This window comes from Sphaeramia orbicularis, chromosome 1 (assembly GCF_902148855.1).
Source record: "Sphaeramia orbicularis chromosome 1, fSphaOr1.1, whole genome shotgun sequence".
Lineage (NCBI taxonomy): Eukaryota > Metazoa > Chordata > Actinopteri > Kurtiformes > Apogonidae > Sphaeramia > Sphaeramia orbicularis.
The window spans coordinates 30,350,672-30,374,163 of record NC_043957.1 but is presented as its reverse complement, the minus strand read 5'-3'; the positions used below and the strand labels follow the sequence as shown (position 1 = coordinate 30,374,163).

Sequence of the window (23,492 nt, the reverse complement as noted above, 5' to 3'; positions counted from 1 at the left end):
CTAAACCTTCCTATAACCTAGCAACAACTTCCTTCTGTGGCTTGAATAACTTCCCTTTGTCAGTTTCTCGCATGACTGTTGCACAGAGACACTCAAGAGGTGTTATCCAAAACTCCAATTATGTTGAAATCTGGGTTTATTTATTTTAAATCAGTGGAGTTCATATGTTTTATTAAAACCATGTTTTTATTTAAAACCATAAAAGTAATAGTGAAACCACAAACATCTTTGCAATTAACAGTAAAGGGTTTTATTTTACATTAAAATTCTTGCATGTATTGTCAGAAAAACCTCCTCTTCCTCACATGGTTTCCTCTATGCATAGGACTGTGGGTGGACTCTGGCCGAGGATGTGTTTGCGGTGGACTTCTCCGTCTCTGTGAAGCCTGTTCCGCTCCAAAGTGTTCACGACCAAATCAGTTTCTCTGCCACTTCCTCCGTCACTCCTGTAACTCTCTCCTGGGACTTTGGCGACCATTCATCACGGGTTAACACTTCCGAAACAGAAGTCACTGGTGTCTCACACAAATATGGACTTCCAGGACACTATGTAGTCAGTTTGATGGCATGGGCGGGACACAAGGAGGTGAGAGAAAAGAACGGACTATTTTGACTGCTGCACTCTGAGTAGAGGCATGAATCTTGACTAGATTCACAATTTGATTTGATTATGATTCCCCTATCACTGACTGTGGGTGGTTTTCATGTATTGCATCTTTATACGACACATGGCTCCTTTTTCATACAAGCTGTTTAATCAGTCTTAAGTCTTTTTTATTGAGGAAAATCAATTCTCTATTTAATCTGACTATTTTTATTACCTTATCTGTGGGTAATAACTGTGGATCAACTACAACCATTAGATCTGTGATAAGTCATTTTAATTTTTAGTTTTCATGCTTTCCATATTAGCTATACATTCACTTCTCTTTGTTGTTGCCAAAATTACTTGGAATGTAATAGAAAATTTTATATCATATGAGCAGTCACATCTTTTCAATACAAGTATCAGCTCAGTAAATGAAACTGCCACAGGCAGCGTGGTTGCCGGTGGCCGTTGAAAGAGAACTTTGGTCTATATTTTCTAATCTGATACTAGTCATTTTTCTCTAACTGCAAAATTGAGGGAGTTACAGTCAAAAATTGGGTATTTTGAAAATCATGACCTTGAGTTTGACCTTTTAGGGTCATCCAAGTTCAACAAAATTGGTACCAAATGAAAGACCATATCTAACTTCCTATAAGCCAATAGTACAAAGTTAGTCGATGTCCATCTTAGTTTTCAAGATAGAGGGTGTTTTGTGCATATGCAAATTAGGTGCTTGTGCCCTCGTTACTTTAGATGCCAATAACTCAAAATCTGTATATACACGTGACAAATGAGGTAGGTAATGGATAGAGAACTGAATTTCCAATAATTTGGCCTTAGTTTGAAATTGTTACAGAACAGAATAGAAGTTATTATCGATAAACAGATTGTACATACCTTACCATAGCATCCAGAAGTCACAAAACCTTGCAAAATTTGGCATATGAGAAGAGACTTGCACAGAGATGCTGTATGTTAAATTTTGGTATTATCGGATGAATATAGGCGATATTACAGCCATTTGAAATGTCAGAAAACTGAGTTTACTGACCCCCCTGATATTTACCCAGGGGCACTGACGAGGGTGTGACCCTTATGACATCATGATGCGTACCATCGGATGCAGAATAGAAAAATGCACAATTTGGCTTTGGTTTAAAGTTGATACGATGATTTTGACAGAAGTTATGGCAAAATGTCCATTTTTGAACTTTGGCCTATATCTCAGCTGACAAACAGACAGACAGACATATGAACTGACCTTCCGGCAAACAACAAAGCGTGACTCCTCATGCATTACCAGTCAAGGTGTGAATATTCACTGACCTCATCATTTAGTTTACAGTGCCCTCATTTCCATACCTTAACCTGTAACTGCCCAGTATTTTGTTGACTGAACTTTAATTGTATGATTTATCTGTTTTTTATTGTATATTTTTATATGGCAGGTCTCTGCACGGGGAGAGGTGACAGTGGCGCTTCCTCCCAAACTAGAACTGCTTTGTCCTTCTCTAGTTGTGGCCAATAAAAGTTTAGAGCTCACACTCATCAGCTGGGGTTCCATCAGCTTGGATATAGACTGGAAAATTACAAAGGACGGCATCCAGGTTGCTAAAGGTAGGTTTTACTCACACAGCAGCTATGAGCAGAAGATGAACCTCAATCAATAACCTTATCACCTCTGAGATAGACCTTGACTCCAATCCTCTCAGTAATCAACCATCAGGTGGATCCCTGCTGAAGTGCAGCTCTAATTCTGTGTTTGAGGTTTGTATAAGAAGCTGACAGGTTGAATGCAACAAATATCTAAAGTAAATGCTCAGGAATCACATCCATCAGGGGAGTTGATTTAAACGCAAAATTCCTTTGCAGGGACATACTTTGTAAAAATGGCAAAATCTTAAGATCAGACTATCACAACAAGCTGTGAATCATGAGAAGAGCAAATTTTCACTCATTTTCACACTTTTCACATATCAACTTATGATATTAATTACAATAGGTAACCAGTTATTTTTGAAGAAATGTATGTTTGAGTTAACACAACTTTGTTTTTATCACCTTACTGGCCGACAGGCCATAAGCTATTGTCGTCATGCGGCATCCGTCGTCGTTGTCGTCTGTCGTTGTTGTCGTCGTCTGTTACAAAAATTTCAATCGTCTTCTTCTCCGAAACTACAATTCCGATTGACTTCAAATTTGGTATACAGCTTCTTTATGATGACGTCAACACAATGTATTGAAATTATTTCAATCCAGATCTGATTCTGGATTTGGTGCGACTTTAAAAAATTTTCCCATTATAAGAGATAGGAAGTGCATTGATACAATAAATCAGTAAGTATCAATGATATCAAGTTGGAATTTGATTTTTTTACAGATCTGATTGGAATATGACCAAAACATGGGCCATTTCTGGAATATAATAAATACACATAACTGGGTGATAGTAAATGGCATCTGGGTACATTTCCCGAAGCTTTTAATTTGGCCAGTAAGCTACAGGGCCATTGGTCCTATTTCTTTGCACATGTGGTTGAAACATCAAATGAAACAAATGTAAATGCATTTAACAGGTTATCACATTAATTGTATTTATGCAAAAGTATAATACAGTAATATTTTACTTTTTTATTAAAAGCAATTTATCAAGATGTAGGCCTGTATCAGTTCACAGACTCTGTGTATTCACTCAGTGCTGTGGGGATAAAAGGCCTTTATCTGTGGACGAGAAATGTTTTTGAACAGATTTCTGTAGAAAACACTAACCTGTGCACATTTCAAATGCATGTTATGTTAAGATTATGAGACACACACAATCAAACAGTGTATCTCCTGTCCCTAGACAGCTTTGGTAATCTTCATGGATTTCTGCCAACAGCTGATTTGTACGATTTAATCTTTTGGTGTTATTTGATCTGTGTACCCAACTGGTTCTTTGAGATTATTGTGAGCCTTTTATGTTAAACTTTGTGGAATTAATGCTTTTTACTGGAGGGCAAAATATGAACACAGAAGACAAGAAATATGACAAGTGATGGTTCTCGCTGTGTGATTTATTGTATGTAGGTTTGTACAGCTCTGGTATATGCAAATATGACTGTTTGTGGTTTTTTTGGTCTTTTTCTTAACTATTTAACATTCAACATCTATTGCCTTGTTTGTCTTTTTCTCTCTTTCAAAAACCAAATACAACAGTATTGTTTATTCGTAGCAGCCACAAATATCTAATATTGTCTCTGTATTTGGTTTTTATTTTCCTCTGAAAGACTTATGCAACTGTATGTCTGTTTAAATATACTAGCTTTATCAACAAACTGATATTTGATCAAATGTTGTCTGTAATAGTATATTTTTTAAATTAAATGAAAAGTTTTTGTAATGTCAGATTAATTCTATGTTTGGAAACACACAATATTTAATTTTATATCTTGAAAAACAAACTTTAAAAGCTAATCTTCCAAACAGTGAAGTAATAATTTGCATTTCCATGATGATACAATTATAACTTTAAATGATCTATGAAATCGTGGATGTTTCTCTCCTCTGCCAGCCTCTCCTCATTGTCCAAGGGATGGGGTATTCCACAGCGAGTCCTCACACTGTTTCCAGATTGTTCCAGGGGAGTTGAGCTGGACAGATGCTCGAAAGCAGTGTTCAGACCGCGGTGGGGATCTGGCAATAGTTCGACCTGACACGCTGCGTAACCTGCTGGCACATAAAGTCACACAGTGAGTGTTTCTGTCTGTTTGGGGTTCAGAAATGGGGCCTCAGTGTTTCTGTTGGTGAGGTTTTGCAATACTATGTGCTATGTATTTTGTTAACAGAGACACAAGTTTGTACGAGTTAGAGAATTTCTTAAAGCATTTTTTATTGTTTATTCTCGTTGCATGCTGTAAATTCTATTAGTGATCATGTTGTCAATATCAATAATATCAAAGTATTGTAATAAAACGGATACAATATGCAGACAGTACAGATGGCTTTTCAACACAAATCCTCTCACCCTTCAGTTTGATAAAATGAAAATGTAGAAACTTGTTTTTACACTTTTACATATACAGTTTTGATTAGTTTTGGACAAACGTACCTCCTCTTTCCACCCTTCTGCATGACAGTCTCATAATAGAAAGTGAGACTTTTTGTGTTTGGGTCAGTGCATGTAACTTTTAGGCCTGCAAATTTGTAAATTATTATTTTCTATTGATGACTTCAAGCACACCCAATGGATTTGTTCCTCACCTTTGCTTCTTCTATGTTTTTGTCATCGACCCCCCTCTGTTGTATCTTTTTAATATTTTTCCCAGACTATGTACAAATATAGAAATTACAGCATGTCAAAAAGGAGCACAATGTCAGACTTGTCTTCATTAACAACACATTTCCATGAATACATGTTAATAATATTTTAAATGTATGAATTGTAAAGATGTGGTTTTGCAGATATAACATGTTTTGGGTCTTATACTGCAGTTTGAAGGGCTCCAGTGTTTGCTGTTTAGGTCAGAGAAGGTTGCAAAATACACATCTGTAAAAGCACAGCTGCACTGTGACTTTAACACCCTGGGAGGAGGGGTCCACATGTGTATGTGTGAGGGTAGAGGCCCTGCTCTCACACACCGACTGGAGAAGGAAAAAACCTGCCACAGATGGAGCTTATCCCCACTCTCCTCCTCCACTCATGGGTTTCTCCACCCCCACAATTATATAAGGAGCCCCATTTTTGTCTGTCCTTGTTTTCTTCTCCCTTTTTATGTACCCTCTCTGCTTGATATTTTTACTCCCTTCCACTGTTTTATAAAGCAGTAAAGAGAACAAAAGAGGAAGCACATCTAAGAGACTGGCTAGCATCAAAGTAAAAACTCAATAAGTTTGTTTGTTTCTATTTGCCATCCTCATAAATCGATTATTATGGACCCTCTTTTGAAGGAAGTTCTCAGTTTTTACCCTCGGTCATCGCTGCAGGGTATTGTCATCAGTTCGTCATCTGTCCATCCATCTATCCATCTGTATGTGCAAAAACTTTGGTGTGGACTAAAGGCCGAGGGTTTTCAAATGCAGGCATGTTATGTTACTCAACATTGTACAGCAGGAAGAGAAACAGGAATCCAAAGGGTAAATCCATTGTACCTGTTACAATCACAGCGGTTTACTCTACACTTTCCTGTAGTTAAAGCACCTCATAGTGTTTTCAATCAAGTAAAACTGCAAAGTTTGTTGTAATCACAGGGGTGTACTTAATACCTGACAAACCTGCTGTTACACAACACTAAGTTCCAATCAAGGCCCCTTTTTCTGTACCCTGTGTCCTGCAGTCATTGATTGCTGGAGTTCGGCTATAGTAGCCCATCATCACTTGAAATAAATGTGACTTTGATTCAAGCTTAGAGGTCTTTTTTCTGGTTTTGTGAGTTAATGGCCAATACTTTAACAATCACATATTTGTTCAGTCTCTGCATAACTACCCTTTACACTAATTATACAGTATATTATTGACCCTTATTTGATCATCTCAATTTGAGTGAAATTTGTTGTAGACCAAAGTGACTGTAGAATTACTTGATTTTGCAGGATTACACAAAAACTACAGCACAAATGTTCATTAAACTTATTGGAAAGAGTAGGAAAGTTACATGGTGGTGCAGTGAATAGCATAGCAAGAAGGTCCTGGGGTCGATTCCAACACCAGTCAATGGGGGTGGGACCTTTCTGTGTGGATTTTCCATGTTCTCCCCATGTCTGCATCGGTTCTCTCTGGGTACTCCAGCTTCCTCCCACCATCCAAAGACATGCACTGATAGGTTAGTCAGTTAATGTAAATTGCCCATAGGTGTGAATGTGGTTGTTTGTCTCTATATGTCAGCCCTACAATGAACTGGCGACATATCCAGGGCGTACCCTGCCTTCACCCATAAGAACTTGGATAGGCTGCAGTGACCCCCAGGACCCTAGTGAGGAGAAAGTGGGTTCAGAAAATGAATGAATGAAAAGAAGGGTAGGTCATTAGCCAAGGACAAAGCCCTGAAACTCTGAAGCAGATTCCTCACATGGGCGGAAAGCTGGAATTGCTTTTCACTTTCTTTAATATTGGAGACCTCCAGGCTAACTTAGAATTTAGAATGGCAGCAAGACTTTCTATCCAGTTCTAGTTTGTATTGTTGTTTGTGCCTTTGAGTATCTATACTTTCCAACTGGTTGGAACCAAATGACAAGCTCAACGGCCACATAGTTATCTGTCAGGAAGGTTGTGTGTTAATCATGTCACCTGTCTGTCACTGTCCCAGGGAGCGAGGCGTGTGGCTGGGCTTGAGTGATGTTGACACTCCTGGAAAGCTGCGTTGGGTGAACACCTCAGAGGCAGAGGATGGAGAGGAGGGTCTGCAGCGTCGGACTCAAATCTCCCGTGGAAACATGTGTGTATCACTCGATCAGCGTGGGCAGATCAGTTCACACCCATGTAACGCCAAACGGGCTTACGTTTGCCAGTACAGTCCCCAAGGTAAGCTACACACAGACTCCCAGAAAAGTAGGGTTCAGCTCAAACATCATCAATCAGAAGAAGAAAATGTGAAGTAACTTATAAATCCACTGAAGACATAATTAACATAAATCCCTCTAAATTTCAACCTTTTCACTGTCAATTTTATGCAAATCACACTGTGGTAAAAACAAGCGTAGAGGAAAAGTAAACAGCCTCCTACATAACTAATCAAAAGCACAAGACTGGTTCCCTTAAGCACCATTTATAATTGGATAAGAGGCAATCTCCAACTGTCCTCAGACATTTTCAGTATTGCAGTTATAGAGGATCCTTGCAGCAAACTGTATGTGTATTTTAATAATTTAGTGCATTGTGGATTTGTTTTTTTTTTGTAGGAATAAGGTCATGTTTTCTGAAAAAGTGGACTGAGACAAAGACAGCAATGATGAATGCAATGTTTTATCAGTCAAAGGTCTTGAACATAATTGTAAATATTCCCATTTATCATAATGTGCATCTTTAGGAATAAAACAGTTGTATCTATTCAAGGCTGAATTATTATTATTACTGGTTTGTTTGACTGTTGTTTGTTTTCATATCCAAATAATTCTGTAAAGCCCTGTGAGGCAACCTTGTTGTGAGATAGGGCTCAGCAAATAAAACTGAATTGAATTGAATTGAATTGAATTGAATTACAGGTTTGTTTCAGGTTCTCCTTTTGCCTATGCAGCAGGTACCTGATACCCACAGTAGGGGGATATTACTGAATTAAAAATGTAAGACCAAATATGAAGAATAGGCTTAAATTCAGTGGAGGTGAAACTTTTTCATTGAAAGTCAGTGAATATAAAGCCTCTCCTTTTAGTACAAGGGTGACACTAGATACACACAGAGAAGTCCAACAGATCATCTAGTCCTATACATAATTCAGACCCATCTGAAGCCAGAAGTTAAGAGGATCTACTGTGTGTCTTTTCTTCACAGAAACGTTTTTAATGAGGCTGAGCTCCAAAAAAAAATGTAGAAGGGCACACAATTATGATAGACAGACTTAGTCTAAAACCTTGGCTTAAAAACACTTTAGTTGAGTTTTTAAAGCCAAGCTTTCAGACTTAAGTTTGTCATACACTGTCAAGTGAGTCTAAGGGAAAGTTTTTTCCCCCCATAATCTCTGATGCCATACTTGTGTCTTTGGTTCAGTCTGTTTTTTATTCTCTTGTGTGATTGTATAAGTTCATATACGTTGCTCTAGTAAAACTAATTCTGGTGCTGTGTCTGGTCCAAGGTTACCATCATTCACAAAAGTAATACTGTGTCTTTACACAAGAAAGATTATAGGGAAACATCTGTAGTTTTTTGCCTTTTTCGATTGGTTGCAGACATAAGCCTATTATTTTGGCTGAATATGAAATCTATCTTCCCATATATTTGGTAAATGACACAAACACAGCAACTAACACACATCTTTAATAGTTGTCTTTTATGAATGGTTATTCTGTCCTAGGTGAAATTTTCTTTTTTTGAATTTATACAATATAAAGACAATATGTTTTGTGACGTTGTTGAATCTTGCCATTGCCCATATGATGATAAAAGACACTGAAGCTATTGAAAAGTGAAGTTAAATTTAGCATTTCAAAACATATAAAATAAACTAAACTAGCAAACCCACTTGAAAAACAGACTCACAATAAAGTGAAATTTAAAACACAATAATGGGATAAAAGTTAATGAAAAATTAAAATTATTTTGTGAACCATTTGTCGCACATGGACTCATGCAAGTGTGATTTTTATGAAATGTAAGTTTTGCGCTTTTCTCTTTTGTCTCTGTTTCTTGTACTACAGTACGTGTTCCAGATGCAGGGGTCTACATGGTTGGCCTTGCTGTCTTTCCCACTCATAATCCTCTGCATTCAGCCCCATCTGCTCCTCTCACTGCACCACCACCACCCATCAGCAGCATAGAAGTGAGAAAATACAGCTGGATTGTTTAAACTTATTGTTATTCTTCATCTTGTTGTTATTTTCACTATTTTACTCCAATTTTCCCTCAGGTGTTGCTATTCCCAGCGCTGAGCTTTGTCCAGGCAGGTCGACTGTCTTCTTTAGAGTTCATCACGCAGAGGCTGAAGTCACATGTCCACATCCTATTCCAGACGTACAGACCCCACTGTCATCATCGTGGCCTTCACCTGCTGCTCCCCAGTGAGTCACACTTAACACCTGAAAACCATTCACACATTTCTATCAAGCACCAGCAGGTGTTATAAAATGTTTAGACCACCTGCTTCCACAGATGAAAATGTACACACAATCATTTAATCTCACCAACCTTGTCTGAAGCTGTTAAGGTGTCTAATCATAAGAAGAAGCTGAATGAGACAGAAACTAGGTCAAAATAAGAGATGTGAAAAACAAGGCCAGATCAGTCAAGGTTATTTCTGTCCTGAATGTCCCTGTTTCCTGTCTTTGTCTGAGATCACAGAAAAAGTAACTGTGACACAAGGCACAAAAGATGAAAAGACTGTCTATTGTTTTTGAGCATCTCCCCTGAGACAGAGCTGCAATGATATACAAGCAGAGACTGGAAGCACTAGAAAGATGTGAGAAAGAGAGGACAGCAGCTGGTAAAATACATGAGAGCAGATTGGTTTGTGGAGTTTTCATTTTGTGGCTGTTTTTTGAGAACCCCCACTATCTTTAAAGCGAACTCTTTTTTTTCCCTAATTATTTTAAATTATACATTTACCTAAACATCTACAGAAAGAAAAGAAATCACACAGACACAATACAAAAAAAGCAAATTACACAACAAACCAATTAAACACAAAAAGAGGGAAAAAAAACAAAAAACACAACAACAAAAAAAACAACAAGAAGATTAAGTTTTCTGTTCGTGGACAAATTAATTTGTTTTATCAACAATGGAATCCTTTTTTCTCTACTGTCAACAAGAGTGTCCTGCTGTCTCCTATGTCCTTTTAAGAGAAATTTCTTGTTAGTGTAAATTATATTAACTCTTAATCAGCCCTGAGTATTGTAAAGAGGAGTTGATAATATTATTTATCTTTAAAGCAAACTTTTGATGAACTTGTAGAAACAAGATTGCTTTCAGTTGTATTTTCCAGTGAATCCAAGAGGCTTTTAAAAAGTTTATTTAGCATAAGACATAGGATAATTTTAAGATCAACCCATAAAATTACACTTGATCAGTTGGTGTCAAAGTAGAACTGTCAAACAGTTGTCATGAAAGAAAACTGCAATTTACCACTGAGATGTAGTAGAGCAGAAGTATGAATGACAGTAAATAGAAATAAATGTAAAAAAGAACACATTTGTACTTAAATACAGAACTTGAGTATAAGCACCTAGTAGTCGTAGTATACTCAAACTCATAGTGACAAATTCGATTTTTGGCTTTCTTGTTGAATATCACTGTGTGAAAAACAGATGAATATAAGCAGTGTATATGTTTGCATGTATGTGTATGTACTATGGTCAGATTTTCTACACTCATGGTTCTGCTTATTCAAATGCACTCGGTATAACTAGGATGCTAACTAAGTAGGAAGATGTTAGGGGAAAGTAGGTTAGTTCTGGGGAATAGCAAGACTATAGGTGATGTCAATGCTTTTTCGGATCTTGTCTTTTAATTTAAAAAGTAATTAAAGCTGAATAATAATCATATCTTCTGTGACAGGCTGTGGAGGTCCGGCATGTGCTCCTGTAGCTGTTTGTGTTCCTAATAACACAAAGAAAAGTGAACCACCGTCTTGCCCTCCACATGAGCAATGGTGTCCCTTCCAGCGTCACTGCCTTGGCCTTTCCACTCCCTGTCAACCATCGTCCTGTCCGAACTGCACCCAAACTCACCGTCTGTCCACCGGGGTATACAGGCCCCGATACACACTGCAGAATGAGATTCTCATCACTTTACCACCAGGACCTGGTGCACACATATTGGTAAGAGATACATTGTCATAGTTTAGTGTTTATAATTTCATAAATACTCTGGAGAAATACAGTGATGAGTTCAATATATGGATCAAAATGCCCGGGGCAGAATCTGCTCTAAATGTTAGTTAACATTTGGTGCTAGCTTTATGCTGTTGTATTTTTTATTTTTGGTCTTATGCTTGAACACTGAAATCCATTTATTTCAATGAAAATGTAGTGTCCTTGATGCTTATGCACATATGCCAAAAATGAGCCAATGAGATGTGGCAGCGAAATCTAGTGTTTCCCAGGCTGCCTGGTGTAGTCTGTTCAAACAATAAGAAACATAGTGCTGGAACCCATGGGGAAAGAACAAGTGAATGTAGCCACCCTTTTCATTTACAATGCCCGCTCACGTATGTTCCATTGAGCAGACCCTCTGTAAGGGAGAAAGAGGAAGAGCATGATGAATTTTAAATTATCATTTCTTTCAAGGCTCAAAAAGGGCACAGTTTTAGGTCTTAAGTGAAGATGAAGAAAATAGATTGTTATTTGTTGTTTTCAACTATACTAAAATGCTTCCAAAAAGTGGAACTTGTAAAAGATTTTGTCAGTGTTATAAAATAAACCTAAAAGACAAAAGATGTATGAAATCATATTGAGATAAATATGGTTTTTGCTGTATTGCCTTGCCCCATAATGATGAAGCTGTAGAAGAAGCGATCAGGCTAATGCTACATTTATGTCAGAAAGTTTGAACTATGATAAGAAGAAGCTGAATGGGAAGAGCACTTGTAATTCTCATTCTCTGGTCATTTTTAACTTTACAACATGCATACACATAACACATACCAAATTATCTACAAAAACCACCATTACCAACCTGTTAAAGAGAATAATTCACAAGTATAAGTTAATGAGACATACAGGTGGGTGACAAATGAAAAGTTCCTTATAATAATCATTTAAAGTTATAGTTATCCATTTGACCAGGACAGATGTAAACACTACAAGCGGTTTCCCCAGTAGTTAAATTAGTGCAGAGTTTTAATTTAGAGGTGTCCGCAGCCAAACTAGGTAAACAGTCAGGGAATTACAGCTATTATATCAGGCATCTGCAGTCAGTGTACACAATGAGGCAGAAAGATTGGGATATATGTAATTATACTACACTAATCTCTCTCTCTCTCCCAGGTGCAAGAACACCTGGAGGACCTCCTGGTTTCCCCTGGTGATGTCTTTGCTCTGCAGCATGATGCTGGCCCCACCTCCTTTCTCCACTGCCAATCATCCCCACACTCACCTTGGAGACAGCCTGTTTTAGCAGTCAACCAATCAGAGTGGTTCTGGATTAACAACAGCAGACACACAGATGAACATGACTACCTCCCTGACCCAGAGCTGGACGTAGAGGCTCTGGTGGCAGATGGAGAGGGAGGCTGGCTGGAGGAGGTGATGTGTCCTGTCAGAGTCCTCTATGTTGGGAGCAGTGAGACCAAACTACAGGGAGCACAGCTGTCTGCTGGTTTAAGTCAGCCTGGCCTCTACAACCTGCTGGTAAGACATCAGAGCTGTATGGCATATCCCAGCATGCATCTGATAGGTCACAACATACAGGATGTATGTAGGACTGATTCCATGTTTTTATATGTAAGAGATGGATTTTTTACTGTTGGATAAGACAGATTTTGCAAACAAGTACGTCAAAAAAACTACCTTTATTAATATTTTTGTGTTCTTTCAACTAGAAATCAAGTAATATGTTTTTTTAAAGGACTGATACTGATTATTAATTATCTAGAAGATCAGTAACCCATATTTGGAACTTATACTTTTGCTTTAAAACTGAAAATCTTCTGTTAAGTTTATAATATCCAACTCAAAAATTTCTTGAGGCTTATGTATGAGTAAAACAATGGTATAGCTAGTAATTTAAAGAAATTAGTGCCACTGATATGCGAGTGTCAATTAGAACCAAAGTAGTGTTCATGATTTGGTTATTTTATTGCAAATGGCATTTTTAAAAGTTACAAAAGGAGTGGTTTTAAAAATGCTGAATATTAGATTGGTCAACCCCCACTTTCCACAAAAACAGAGGTTAATCAATAAACGCCTATAAAGAGTTCTCAGATATAAATTATTTTTATTTGTTTTGTTTTTTCCCTCTCTGTAAATATTCTTTTATCTATTTGTTGACTTCTTTGTATTTTATGCATTGTCTGTTCAATCTTGTTGTACAGTGTCCTTGGGTGTCTTGAAAGGCACTTATATATATATATGTATGTATGTATGTATGTATGTATGTATATATGTATGTATGTGTGTGTGTGTGTGTGTGTGTGTGTGTGTGTGTGTGTATATATATATATATATATATATATATATATATATATATCACAGTAGAGATTGAAATCCAGTAGGATTCCTAATCCTACTAGGACAGCTATATATATTTATATAAATATATATGATATATATAATTTATTCTTATTATTTTCTTGTCCTTCCATTATAACTAAGAGAAAGGTTTTGGTCATCCCCAGGTGACTTCAGCTGAGCCGTCCTACCCTGCCTCAGCTACATGCCCATTACGGGTGGTGCCGCCTCTGGGCTTAACGATCATCCACCCAGCTCCACATAATGGCACCATCTATCTTCAACCCAATGACACGCGGCTGCTACTCCGTATCCAGTCACGCTATTTAACAAAAGTTTCACAGCGAGGCAGCAATAGCAGTGTGATCTTCCTGCCTGACTGTCCCCTGGAGTTTTTGTCAAGCCCTGGACTCTGTTTGCCTGGACCAACTTCAGGATCTGGGCCTGAGGCTGCAGAACCCAGTCAGTATGCAGTTTTGGATTTGGGCCTTGGAATGGAGGAACAAAAGATGCCAGTGCAGGTGGAGCTAGAGGCCCACAATAATGTGACAGAGGCCAGCCTTACTGTGATTGTACACCTGGAAAAGCCACTCAGTGGGCTTGTGGTGCAGCCACACCCTGCCCACAGGGTACTGATGGAGTCCGTCGTGGTAAGTATGTGTTCATTCAGCCTTATTCAAACCAAAGATTTGGAACAAAACAAGTCCATTGGCTGTTGCAGGCAGCAGTTCCAGCAGTATGAAGTGGCCAGCAGGACTCAAAGGGGCTGAGAGTATTGCCTGTAATTGTCAAATCACCTGTGACTAATTGTAGAATGTGGAGTTATATAGTATACTAGTACATTGTATATTAATACCGATATCTAGGGACTGAAGTTAGTAAATGTTTCGTTCCTGTTTTTAACTTAATTTCCCATCATGTGTCATGGTAGTGATGGAAGTCTGATTCTTTTTACTAACACGATTCTTTTGGTTTGGTCTTCTGTTATGAATCTATTCCAAATCAATTTGTTTGATTCACCATTTAAAAACAAATAAAAAATCTATAAGGTGTTGGTGTTGAACCGGTGGTGCCAAATTGCCAAGTATATGCTTAATCCACTATGCCACTTGACAAGTTTAAGAAGCAGTAGCTCTAACCCTTAATATCTGTCTTTCCTGTCCATCTATGAATAATGTAATTAGAAAATTACAAAACGTAATAAAGATTTTCCAGTAGTATATTGACATAGTACTATTTTGTCAATAGTAATTGTATTTAGTATATTACTTTGGTCCTATTAACTTGCCGAGATATTTAATGTGGAGATGGGACTCAACTGTAAGTACTAAATTGGCCAGTTAAAAATGTGTCAATTTCTCAGAAATGTGCACACACACACACACACACACACACACACACAGACATACACACACACACACACACACACACACACACACACACACACACACACACAGACACTCGGAGGGGCCATTTGGTGTGTATTGGCAGCCATGCTTCCATTAGACTGCCCCAGTGAGTGAAAGAATAATGGATTAATTAGTGATTTGGGTGCCTTGAAAAGTGCTATAGAAATCCGGTCCATTATTATTATTATTAGCCTATTAAAAGCCAGTAAAAAGAGTAGTTGCTATGGAAATGATTCTGTCATGTCTTTTTGCCTTTGTGTGAACTGGAAGTGTTCTGAACCAGTGTTTCCATCAGTTAGAGGTTTTCAGCTTGTCTTGATGAGAATCTTTGATCTTAACCGGCAGTTTTATCTTTTATTATGCACACATAAAAATACATTTAATATGTTTTTTTTTTCTTTATGTGTTTTCTAGAGCTACACTGCATCTGTGCATGAAGGCTCCAATCCTACATTTAAATGGACAGTTGATGACAAACCGTACTTCACCTATTACAACACTGTGCTCAACGTGATCTACCAGCATGCTGCTGTTTACAAACTCACAGTGAGTTGTTCTGATTTTCAGATGTGATTAATAAGATTGTTGTTACGCTGTTAGACTTTCAACACGCTTCCCATTACAAACATTAGGTGTTGCACGCCTCCAGTTTTTAGAGGCAACAGTTCTGTAATGAAAGTTGAGTTAATGTTGAGTAGTCACTGTTCACATCATCAAAACATTAACACAACACAACAGGTAAAATGCAGCACTAGAATACTTAAAATTAAGAAATTAATTCCAGCTCTCTGAAATGTGAGTCAGGTATCTCACTATGGGACACACTGCCTGCACTGTTAGATAAATGTCACTACATTTATTACCATCCAGACTTGAGTTAATTTCTTGCCCAGATTTTGTATTGATGATGGAGGAGTTGGGCCACTGTGTAAAGTCTTATCCATCACATCCATAACATCCTCAAAGGGGTTCAGGTCTGGCCAATCCAAGTGTGAAAATGATGGTCCCTGAACCACTCTTTGACAAATCAGATGAACCTGATTAAACCTGGCATTGTCCAAGCATAATGCTCCTCAGCAAATTGAGTGTTGTTTAAGGAATGAGAAACTACTGACTGTATCAGGTTTAATGAACTTGTTGCAACTGGAACATATTAATCACAACAGCAATTATCCAATGAAAGGCTGATGCCTATTTGTTTATTTAAATCCAGAAGACATTTTTAGACAGGCTGTGTATTTAATGACAATGTGACACAGAATTCACTTCACTGCCCTGTTTAATTGTCTAATGTGTTGTGGTTCTACCAGGTGACAGCCATGAACCATGTCAGCAGCCTCACAGAGCACTTTAACGTGACAGTGGACAGACTACAGCCCATGGCTAACCTCACAGTCAAAGGAGTACCAGATGTTGTCCCTCAGGGCTCCACTCAGACTCTCAGCACCTCTGTGCTCGTGGACATGTCTGTAGCTGCCACCTTTCGGTAAAAACTGTTGCGTTGTTGACATTATGCGCAATACTAACAACTGACAGAAAGATGGATTCATTACATCACTCCCTGTTGTGTTTTTTGAAAGAAATATTAAGGAGACATTAATAAGACAGGTGTTAGTCTCTGAATGTCTCTTCTTTTGTTTTTAAAGCTCAGTAATATAGTACTGCATCTGTTTGTGTTTGACTGGTCTTTTCTTTCCCACTATCTGTCACTCCTCTCTGCGTTTTCCTGTGTTTTTGTCTTCCTCTGCTCTAGCAGCACTACAGCAATCATACCATGCAGAGCCTTGGATTTATAACCATGTGGTTAGAGCAGATTGCTGACAGGAATTTTCCTTCTCCTCTCCCTGATTTTTTCCTTCTTCTTTCACTGTTTCTCTTTTACTCTTTTCCCTCTCCCCCTTGTTCACATTCCCACCCTCCCAGCTATAGCCCACTCTTTCCCCTCTACTCTCACCATTTTTGATCCAGAGAAGCTTCCTGTGTTTTGAGTTTCCACTTCTCCTGGTCCAACCCTCTAATGCCTTGTCAGAGAAGAGTTCCACTTTCCAGCTAGAAACTGTGGATCTTTGTGTACATGTACACGTGAATGGAAATTGTTATTTCTTCACCTTTGAAACTAAGCTCTATCTATGTCTTGGCATTCTGCTATAATGGTTTTTGCATTGTCCTGTTTACTGCAGATGGTCTTTTGGTGATGGTGGGTATAAGGAGTTTGAGTATAAGCCTCCCTACTCCTCGTCCCTCAACTGCCCTGACTCCCCCAATCAAGTCCTCCTAAGCAACAATGTCACTTATATTTACTCTCAGCCAGGTAATGCCATTTCCATTTTTCTTTCTACACTACTGGCGTACACTTAAGACTAAATAAGCAGAAGACAGCCTTGTTTGATCTGCTTTCTACGTACCACATTCCCTGGGGAAATTATCTACAACAACTGCAGAAACTTATGTTTGAGACAGGCTTAGTACATGTAGTATATATTCATATATAGTATGTTACATATACTTTTAACTGGAATGCACATTATATGATAGGAACTATGCTGATATGACAAAAAACAAAAAACTGTACAGTGTTGAAGTACGTATGGATAACTTTTTTTTTCTGTTCTGTGCTCTGCTTTGTCTGCATAGGAATATACACAGCTTTGGTGTCCGTGTCTAATCGCTATGAAAATGTCAGTCAGAACATCAACATGAGTGTCTACAGCATCCTCAGCCATGTTGATATACAGACTGAGCCACGTCTGCTCCTAGCTCATCAGTCAGCTGAATTTGAGGCTCATCCTTTGCCCTCGCCCTATGGCATTGTCTATGACTGGCACTTTGGAGATTACTCTGTCCCTTTGCAAGGTCGACGTGTGACACACACCTATGCACAGAGTGGTGTCTACAATATCTGTGTATCAGTAAATAACACCATCAGCTTTAAACAAGCTTGTGCTGAGACATTTGTGTATGACAAAATTGAAGGTTTAACAGCAAAAAGCTCCTCTCCCACGGAGCTTCACAGTCCTGCATCAGTGTGGGCACATGTTACAGCTGGTAATAACATCACATGGACTTTCTCCATGGGTGATGGGACTGTGTACACTTTATCCAAACCTCATGTGTCACACAACTATTCTGAAGAGGGCAATTATACTGTGAATGTAACTGCCTCAAATGCTGTAAGCTCTGATTCGACAGTCCTACCAGTTAAGGTGTTTGTCTTCCAAGTTGTAGAAATAGAACCATGTGGGTGTGTCCAAGAGAGGACTCTCGTCAACTTTAAGGCTTATGTGACTGGTAACGCATCCGCTCATCTTTATCAATGGAGCTTTGGGGATGGAAGTCCCAATGAAACCCACTATGGTGACTCCAACATGTCACACACCTATTCAGCCAGTGGGAACTACCACCTCTCCCTTGTTCTTTCCAGTGGTCTCAATGAGGCTACCAAGTCCATCTTAGTGTGTGTGCAACCGGCTTTAATAAACATCAACTTTACCCCTGAGAAATTACACTATGCTGTTGGAGAGACGGTTCAGTTTCATGTCAAAGTGGAGCCACAATTTAACTACGGCTATCAGTGGGACTTTGGAAGAGAGCAAGATCATGTACTTATTCACACTTCTGAGAATGTTGTCACAACATATAAAGACCCTGGTCAATATGTTGTGACTGTCACCGTATTCAATAATATCTCCACCAGTAATGCCAGTGCTCAGATTGACGTTCACATGCCAGTAGGACCAATTGTCATTCAACATAATGGCACAAAACACAATAACCTCACCCTGAGAGCGCCCTATGCTTTTATGACCTCCTCTTTGGCCACTGATGTCACTTACACATGGAACTTTGGGGACGGGAACATGCAAATAGGCCAGAATATCATCCACAATTACAACATATCAGGGAAGTACAATATTACACTGACAGCTGCCAACACAGTTAGTAGGAACCATACTGTTTTACCTGTTGTTGTGCTTGCACAGATCCATGGGTTAACAGTCAATGCCAGCCTGGTAAATGTCCCTCTAAATGCATCAGTTCACTTTGAGGCCCAAATGGAAGAGGGAGATGGTGTCCGATTCTCTTGGAACTTGTGTGACCGCTGTACCTCCCACCTCCCTGAGACCCCCACAACGTTTTATACATTTCGCTCTGTGGGCACATTTACCATCATTGTCACAGCAGAGAATGATGTAGGAACAGCGCAAGCAAGTATTCTTGTCTTTGTCCAACGTGAACTGGAAGGGCTGCAAATTTTAACAGATGAGGAGATCAGTGGCGGGGGAGTTGGTGGATTAAATGGTTGCTGCTTTGCTACAAATCGTGATTTGCACCTTCACGCAGGGTTAAAAGAAGGAACCAACATGACTTTTACCTGGAACCTCAACAAAGAATTTGATCCTCTCAGATCCAGCTTCAACATAAGTGCAAAGTCTGTAGCGGTGAATTTTCCCACACCAGGTCCATGTGACATCGGTCTTCGGGCAGCCAACCTGCTGGGCCAGCTATCTGTCAACAGAACCATCTATTTCCTCGAACCAACTGGATTAGTGTCCCTGCATATCAGCAATAACCCTGTTGCAGTCAATGCTCCAACTAACATGACAGTATTAGCATTGGAGGGCACAGATCTACAGTATCGCTGGTCTGTGAATGATGTGGTTCTGCAAGGGAACGAGCCCTGGAAGATGCATACTTTCATCAGTCCGGGCCTGAAGCAAGTTAGTGTGGAGGTTTTCAATGAAGTTAGCTCAGAGGTTGTATCAGAAGTTGTCCAGGTGCAGGAAGTCATTTCTGGGCTAAGGTTCACTGCTACAAATGTGACCGAGCAGATTTATGTAGCGACAGGAGTCAATGTCTCACTGCAGGCGGAGGTTGATAAAGGAACTAATGTGACATGGACATGGTTCTTGGATGGAATAACAGAAACTGGAAACAAAACCTCACTCATTTTTCACGAGCCAAAAACAGCAACCATTATTCTGAACGCCACCAACAACGTCAGTGAACAGGTGGTGTCCAGGGAGTGGTTTGTTCAGGACAGGATTCAAGGGTTGGAGCTGAAGGCAAGTAAAAAGTTTGCAGCAGTGGGAGAGAAAGTGGAGTTCAACATTTCTCTGATATCCGGCTCAGATGTGCATCTGACCCTCAGCATCAGTGGGGACACCACTGTTTTCCCTGAGCCCAACCAAACCTATGTCCACACATTCACTAGGGTGGATACCTACATGGTGAATCTCACCGCTCACAACCAGGTAATCCAAAGGAGATAGAAAACAGGAAATATTAAGAACAACTTTTAGATAATTAATAGGGGTCGACCAGTATCTTTTTTTCAGGGGTGATACTGTTTTTGATTATTATAAATCAAGGATAGCTGACATTTGGAACCACCAAACAGGACATTTACCGTCAAATGTTTACAGATAAACTTAAGGCAAACAGTCAATTTTAATACATAAGTTATCGCTATAACATTGTGTAAAAATTGTATGAATAAATAAAAATATGTTTTCTTTTCTATTAGTGTTCCCAGTTCAAAATTGTTTCTCAGTATTCCACAGAGAGCACCATAAACAAAGGTGACTCCGACAGATCTGATGTTGGATTTAAAAATATAGAAAACCATAACGATGCTGACCATCAGATCTGATTGGCCAGGATCATAATTGGTCGACCCCTAATGCTTAATCTGAAATTTCACTCTTACTATTAATATGGTTATTGTCATTTTTTTGCAATCTAGGTGAGTTCCAAGCGGCGGCAACTTCAGGTTGAGGTGATGGAGCCGGTGCGTGGTCTCTCCATTGTGGATTGCTGTCCGGCTGCCATCCCTGTTAATGTGAAGAGGTCCTTTGTTGCTAACATCCAAACAGGCAATCCTGTCAGATTCCTGTGGACCTTTGATTTGCACCATCTCAACAAACCAGCATATATGAGCAAAGAGGTCAGATGATTCAAATATTTTGAATCATCATTATGTATCATCATGATACATACTACAGCTCTGGAAAAAAACAAGAGATCACTCCACATGTCTAGAAACCCTCTGGAATGTGATCAAGAGGAAGTTGGGTGGTCACAAGCCTTCAAATAAAACCAAGTTGCTGCCACATTTGTGGTAAAAGTGGCCTGAGATACCCAACAGCAATGTGAAAGGCAGAGAACATGCCATGAAAGTGGGGATTGAAAATCAGGGTTAATCTAAAAATATTGATCTCTGAACTCTAAAGTTTGAACATAAGTATTGTGTTGTTTGAACTTTGGGTGTAGTGTTGCCGGTAGTTTGAAGAATAAATATCTGATGGTCTCTTAACTTTTTCCAGAGCTGCATATGTCATAATGTAAGAATAAAAGCTACACACATTCTGAATTTTGTCCATGATTCACTCAACTTTAGGTATTCTATACACCAGAAGAACCTGGTCTACTAACCATCTATCTGAAGGCCATCAATGCACTACATGATCAGAACATCACTAAGCACATCCTGGTGCAGAACCTGCTGACAAGAGCCACGCTGTATGCATCACCGCGGGACACTTTCATCAACAAGACAGTGACACTTATGGCCTTGGTTGAACCCAAATCTACTCCTGTGGAGTGCTTGTGGGATTTTGGAGATGGTTCCACCTTCACTTATACCAACAACACAAGTGTGGGTTATGTCTACAAATACCCAGGACATTACCGAGTCCAAGTATGTTTGTTTTGTTAATTACACGCATGTTTCTATTTATTATTGCCTCTTAAAATTTTGACCTCAGCCTAACTTTGAATGACATCTTCCATTTTCAGATGACATGATGTGGTTATTTTTCCCTTCTAGGTGAACTGTAGTAACCTGGTCAGCTCTGTGTTGGCTGAGGTAGAAGTAAACATCACTGTATTAGAGTGCGAGGAGCCAGAAGTGCAGGTGCAAGCCCCCCGTCTTTCTATCTGGCGTTCCCACCTCACTGTGTTTGATGCCAATGTCGACCTGAAAGGCTGTGTACGCTATGGAGCGCAGTACCTCTGGCAGATATTCCAGACACCCCACTGTGATAATGATAAAGACGACCGTATTCTCTCCGAGGAGGGGTCAGAGCCCTCACAGCCTCTCCCAGTTCACCTACCAGCAGAAGTGGATATGCGGCGCCTTCAGCTGTCATTGCCGAAGATGACACTGGCAGCAGGGACCTACACCCTGGTGTTTTCTCTGTCATATGAAGGTGTACCACTGAGGAAAGCTGCCTGTCTGGAGCTTAGTGTCATGGCTGCCAGGTTAGTAGAGGAAAAGTATTAAATACAAGTGGTGTCAGGCACAACAAACCCCGCCCCTTGCACGTATTGTAGCTTATTTTGGCATCGATTCAGCTGATGTCATCATGTCTATGCGTGTGCTGATGTCAGCATATTAATTACCTCTGTATACGTGCCAAGTTTGAAGTTAATTGAAACAAAATTGATGTTTTTATAAATATTTCGCCAATTATAAGTAAATAGGAGAAGGAAAAAGTTTTTAAAAATCAATAAAAAATTTTTAACTTTGACCTACTTTTCCCAAAATGTAAGCATATCTATTCTGGATCACTGGCAATCTATAAACCCAATATGGTATGAATTCGACCAATAGTTTTGCTGCTACAGACATGTGAAATTTCACCCATTATAAGAAAGTGGGGGAAAAAATGGATTTTAAAAAGTCTTTAAAAAATTTGAACTTTGACCTACTTTTCCCAAAATGTAATGATATCTATTCTGGGTCACTGGCAATCTATAAACCCAATTTGGTATGAATTCAACCAATAGTTTTGTAGCTAGAGTGTTAACAAACAAACCGGACCAAAAACAATACCCCTTGCCTCCCCTTCGGGGGACGAGGTAAAAATTTGCACTGCATGTAGATCTGTTAATCCCATTATTTCTCTCCCTTTGTTTGGATTTTGATTCGGTTGATTTCACTGTGAGATGATGCTCCGCCTAAACACTTTTCAAAGCATGTTCCATAACGAAGTAAATTAACTTTGGCCTGGAACTCATGCTTGTAAAAGTTGTCAGTGCTGGGCAGTTTCATGACAATAGATGTGTAATCTTCATGAAACCTTTTTCAAACCACACTTTCAGTAGAAATGACTTCTCTTTTTCTGTGCTTATGTTGAACATCTCCCAGATATGTATTGTTAATGAGTGTGTTATGCATTATATTCATCATTGTAAAATTATTGATAAGTTAATTGCGATAATAACTAGTTAAAGCTGCACTGCTTGATTTGGCAAAAAATCTGTGATTACCTTTTAGCATATCATAATTTAACAGGTCTGAGCACACATGAGACCTCTGTATGTATTCCTTTCCTCTATTTTTGGCTGTCTGTGAAAAATCAACTCTGTGGCACAGGTTTCTGGCTAATCGCAGCAATTTTCATACAAGTAGGGGGCTAAATATGTGATGAACAAATGTAATTACTAAACACTAATCAGATTCTGTCAGACATGATGTATACTTGATGCTACCACTTTACTCTGTGTTTCAACCGGGAGGCTTGAAACACCAACAAATCATCCATGTTTATATTTAGTCTGGGGCAGAGAGGGAAGCTGTGTGTTTCATATAGTTTTTTTTTTGTTTTACCCATGATTTTGGCTCCTGCAACTTAAGGTGACAATATACAATATTTCCACAGTAAAATATGTTAAAGCAGCAAGGCAGGTGCTTTATA

At 39.0% G+C, this 23,492-nt stretch overlaps 1 protein-coding gene across 1 annotated transcript in view; it reads left to right on the top strand.

The window, feature by feature from the left end:
- pkd1a (polycystic kidney disease 1a) overlaps positions 1-23,492 on the top strand; it is a 96,911-nt gene that overhangs the window by 34,601 nt on the left and 38,818 nt on the right. Inside the window, exons 7-22 of the mRNA XM_030135177.1 lie at positions 326-586; positions 2,038-2,206; positions 4,143-4,320; positions 6,874-7,088; positions 8,918-9,039; positions 9,127-9,277; positions 10,773-11,035; positions 12,203-12,565; positions 13,552-14,034; positions 15,208-15,339; positions 16,104-16,279; positions 16,974-17,104; positions 17,428-20,045; positions 20,537-20,737; positions 21,191-21,490; positions 21,620-22,053. Coding sequence (XP_029991037.1) covers positions 326-586; positions 2,038-2,206; positions 4,143-4,320; positions 6,874-7,088; positions 8,918-9,039; positions 9,127-9,277; positions 10,773-11,035; positions 12,203-12,565; positions 13,552-14,034; positions 15,208-15,339; positions 16,104-16,279; positions 16,974-17,104; positions 17,428-20,045; positions 20,537-20,737; positions 21,191-21,490; positions 21,620-22,053 — 6,197 coding nt within the window. The remainder of the gene's footprint in view (positions 1-325; positions 587-2,037; positions 2,207-4,142; positions 4,321-6,873; positions 7,089-8,917; positions 9,040-9,126; positions 9,278-10,772; positions 11,036-12,202; positions 12,566-13,551; positions 14,035-15,207; positions 15,340-16,103; positions 16,280-16,973; positions 17,105-17,427; positions 20,046-20,536; positions 20,738-21,190; positions 21,491-21,619; positions 22,054-23,492) is intronic.